Here is a 4297-nt window from a genome sequence, read left to right as displayed (position 1 = left end):
TTAATACTTTAGGTGCCCCACGTGGCTCATGCCACCCCTGCGAAGGCCACCTCAGTTCCCTTCTGTGAGCTGGACCCTTGAGAGGCGCCAGGACCCTAGGTCCCTTCAGGCCCACCACCAACTCCCCCACCGAGGGTGTGGATTGGGGGTACGGTTCAACCTCTCTCAGACACATGGCACAAAAAAATCCTTTTGGAAAACTGGCCGGGGCTGGGGACTCCCAGCCCGCTCTGCCCTTGGACAGGGCCAGTCACCAGGAAGGGAGCCGCCCAGCTCCTGGCCCCGACCACCCTGCGGACACCAGCAGGCCGGCCACCCCCCCATGCCAGGTACGCCAGCGGCCGGCGGGGAAGAGGTGGGATTGGGTTGGATTTTTGAGTTGTTTCTTTTGTATTCGTTAATGACCCCAAAAAGGAGCAGCCGGGGACAGCCACCGTGAGGCCAGGTGCAGTGGGTGGGACCAAGGCATCGCTGGCGTCTGTCTCTCCGTCTACTCAAAACAAACAAAGCACTGTCGTGTTCAGTCTACGTCAGACTGAAAAGCCATCTCCACCCCGGCAGGGGCCGGTCCCCTGCTGCAGGTTCCCGCCCTCAGTCCCTTTCCGAAGTGACTCAGGCCTGGGGCTCTGGCTCAGTGCGAGGCTGGGGCCGTGGCTGGGGCCTGGGGGCCGCCCGGGGCCGGGGTAGCAGCTGCGGACTCCTGCGCAGCCCTCGACGGCTCCGGGCAGCGTCCCCGCGGAGCTCTGGGCAGGTCGGCGAGTGCGTGCAGCACCGCCACCAAGCCCAGCAGCAGTCGGCACCTCCTCCTCAACCTCTCGCTGCTTCTCGGGGACAGACCTGAGAATATTCTGAAAGAGTCCCCAGCCCACTGTCACTGTTCCCAAATTGGTTACAAAACAGAACGGAAGCAAAAGCGAATCCTACCAAGTGGGTCCCGCGGCTGCCAGGCCACGTGGGTGACCGCGGGTGCTGTCTGGCCCGGCCGGTGGGCACGGGCACCCAGTGTGCAGGGAATGGGCCCCAGGGGGCTCCCGGCAGGCAGATGGCCCTGGGGACACGGCCCAGAGGACCCCAGTCTGTGGCTGCCCGAGGCTGTGAGACGGGACTGGGCATTTCCTCCCCTGTCGGGGAGGCGACGAACTTTGATTTTCCTCAAAAAAAAAAAAGATTAGGCACTTCCCAGGGTGGGCAACAGGGGGTGCCACCCACCCCCACTTCTTGGAGTCCAGTGAGCAAAAATTCGGCATCATCGTGAGGGTGTCAATAACTTAAAAGAGGAAGGAAGAGAAGCCAGTCCCCGCGCCCACGCCCCCTGTGGCCGGGCAGGGGGCCGGGCGCGGGCGGCTCTGTCCCGCGGTGGCCCGAGGGAGCCTGGAGCGCGGCTCTCGCGTGTCTCATCTCCACTGGTCTCATTTTTCTTTTTTTTCTTTTTCCACTTTTTTTTTTTTTTTTTAGAAAAAGGTGAGCCACAGACGAGGCCGGAAAAACGCGGCCTGTGCCGCTGACAAAAGGTGGGCAGGTGCGCGAGGTGCAGAGGGAGATGCGCGTCCCCTGATGACTGCGAGATAAGAACCATTCGTTAAACACACGGGAAAAACTCAGCTGCTCTGCGGGCGGGGCCGGCTCATCGTCGCGCAGGAGGGGCCTGCGGGCCGCTCACACCAGGTTGTACTCCTTCAGGTTGAGCTGCAGGATGGTGTCCTTGACGGCCGCGAAGACGAAGCGGATGTTCTCGGTGTCGGTGGCGCACGTGAAGTGCGAGTAGATGATCTTGTCGCTGTCGGGGTTCAGGTCCACGAACATCTTCAGGATGAACTCCCGGGCGGCCTGTGCGTCCCGTTGCGGCCCTGGGGGAGACGCGGGCAGTGAGCCGGGCGGTGGGGAGGGACAGGCCACCTGCCACGGGGCAGCTCCCCGCCCAGCTCCTGCGACGCCCACCACTCGTGCACGTGCCTGGCTGAGGTGCGGTCCGTGTGGGGCGTGCACGGGGCTCGGCACAGCCCTCAGCGCCCGCACCCCTGGGGCCGGCCCAGCCGCCGCCGCGCTCCCCTCGGGAGCCTCCCCGTACCCACTCCAATCACGCACCCCACGCGCCCACGGCCACACACAGACGTGTCCACGCACATGCACGAGGGCCCACACCTGCACGCCCCCACAGTGGACCCCGCCATTCCCCCCCACGCCCGAGCAGCTGTCCAGCTGTCCAGATGTCCAGCTGTCCAGCCACAGCGCCGCCCAGAGGCTCCCGCCAGCAATGTCCTTGCCTCTTGGTCCAAGCTACACAGGCCCTCGAGTCTCAGTCCCTAACATGTCACTGCTCCCTCCCACTCTCCCATGGGCCACCCTGTCCACAGCCCCAGCACCCCACCCACCCCCACTAGGCCCGCTCTGGTCTTCACAGCAGGAGCCCACGGCCCAGATCACAGGGCCCCAACCCACGGCCGGGTTGGGCTCTACAGGCAGCACCCCACTCTGAGATGTCCCGTGGGGGACCCTGGGTGTGACGCTCCTTCCGTGATCCTGCTCCTAACGAGCCTGCACAACACGGGCACCCGGCGTGGCCGGCCATCCTCAGAGACCTACAGGACGTCCACACATGCTCCACAGAGCGGGGTGTGCACGGGGCAGGCGGGGCGGTCTGCGCGGCAGGCTGGGTCACCCTTTATTCCCAGCACCACTCTCCTCTCTGTGGCCGGGCTACCGACCCCAGGGACACCTTGCTCAGGTGGGTAATGGGGGACAGGCATGCCTAGCACCCTCCTGCTGCCCCTCCCGTGAATGACGCTCCTTCCCCTGGGGACACGGGCCCGCGCGTGGGCCCTTGGATCCGCCCTCCTCGCCGGCACGCGAGGGTGTCAAGGCCTAGCGAGGGTGAGGGGCACACTGGGGGCTCCCGAGCTCACCGTCAAACTCGGGGAAGTAGTCCACCAGGTGGGAGCACAGGATCTTGTCCTCCAGCAGGTCCTTCTTGTTGAGGAAGAGAATGACGGACGAGTTCTGGAACCAGGGGTAGGTGATGATGGTCCGGAACAGCGCCTTGCTCTCCTCCATGCGGTTCTGCGGGCGAGGCCTGGCCTGGTGAGGCCCCCGAGGGCTGGGACGGCGGTGGGGCGCCCTCCCCCGCCCGGGGCCCCCCTCACCTCATTGTCCGACTCCACGAGGACCTGGTCGTATTCGCTCAGGGCCACAAGGAACATGATGGACGTCACGTTCTCGAAGCAGTGGATCCACTTCCTCCGCTCGGACCGCTGTCCTCCCACGTCCACCATCCTGCAGGGACACCGCGGGGCCCAGCAGCTGTGAGGTCTCCAAGGGCCCCGCACCTGCGGGAGCCCAGACGGCACGGCGCAGGCTACAGGCCCGCCCCCTGAGTGTGACTGACGGGAGCCCTCGGCCCGAAGCGCAGTGACAGGCGCTCGTGCTGGGCATGAGCTGCAGGCCCTGGACTGGCCCGTCTCAGACCTCAGAGTCCACGTCTGGACGCGCCCTCCCCTCACCGGTCAATGTGCAGCCCACGGGGGTCAACGTGCAGCCTAGGCGACGGGCCCGCGTCAGCCACTGCCAGGGGACCAGGACAGCTGCACAGAGTGTGCCCTCCCACTGGGTGTGAAGCTCACTGCCCGGGCGAGCAGCAGGTGGGGAGCCACAGGCGGGGCTGGGGCGGCACCGGGCACAGGCCCAACCACAGGGCCTTCTCTCCGCCTGTGCGTTCCCCAGCGCTTCGACGACGAGGGAAGACGCTTTATCTTGAAAAAGGAAGACGAGACAGCAGGAGACCCTTGTCCTCAAGCCCCCCAACCCGGCCTGGAGAAGGCCCAGGGTCCCCAGGGCTGGGCCCCGTCTGCACTGCCATGAGAAGGCAGGGCTCAGACAGAAACGGCTGGGACACAGGCTGTCCCCTGGCAGGGGCTTCGCCGAGGAGACGCCAGCAAGCACAGGTGGACCGTGAAAGGGCAGGAGGGCGGCGACAGGCTGAGGGCCTGCTCGCGGGCGCCAGGCCCATGCGGGCAGCTGCCGCCGGTCTGGGGAACAGCAGGGCATGGCGTTGGGGGCCACAGCCTCGCTGGCGCATGAGCCTCCGCGGTACAACCGAGCCAGAACCCGGATGCCCAGGCACCAGGTCACGGCACAAAGTGCTCGGGGGCCGGGCTCGGTCCACACACCAGGGCCACCCTTCAGTGACATCCAAGCAGCGATCAGGCTCAGACCATGACCTCGGCGCCAGGGCCCCTGGCCAGCCTCATGGGAGCACGCGACCAGACAAGGGCACGACCGGACAAGGGCACAGCTGGGTGGG

General features: G+C 66.0%; 1 protein-coding gene across 1 annotated transcript in view; it reads right to left on the bottom strand.

Annotated features, from left to right (window-relative positions):
• Positions 1 to 1385: 1385 nt before the first annotated feature.
• The window catches only part of GNA11 (G protein subunit alpha 11), a 7476-nt gene continuing 4564 nt past the window's right edge, over positions 1386 to 4297 (bottom strand). Inside the window, exons 3-5 of the mRNA XM_011372659.2 lie at positions 3141 to 3397; positions 2904 to 3057; positions 1386 to 1847 (exon numbers count right to left, since the gene is read on the bottom strand). Of these exons, the coding sequence (XP_011370961.1) occupies positions 1657 to 1847; positions 2904 to 3057; positions 3141 to 3397 (602 nt within the window). The 3' untranslated portion in view covers positions 1386 to 1656. The remainder of the gene's footprint in view (positions 1848 to 2903; positions 3058 to 3140; positions 3398 to 4297) is intronic.

Source organism: Pteropus vampyrus, unplaced genomic scaffold (assembly GCF_000151845.1).
Source record: "Pteropus vampyrus isolate Shadow unplaced genomic scaffold, Pvam_2.0 Scaffold212, whole genome shotgun sequence".
In the NCBI taxonomy this organism is placed as follows: domain Eukaryota; kingdom Metazoa; phylum Chordata; class Mammalia; order Chiroptera; family Pteropodidae; genus Pteropus; species Pteropus vampyrus.
Note: the sequence above shows the minus strand (reverse complement) of the source record. Positions and strands in the feature narration are given on the sequence as shown.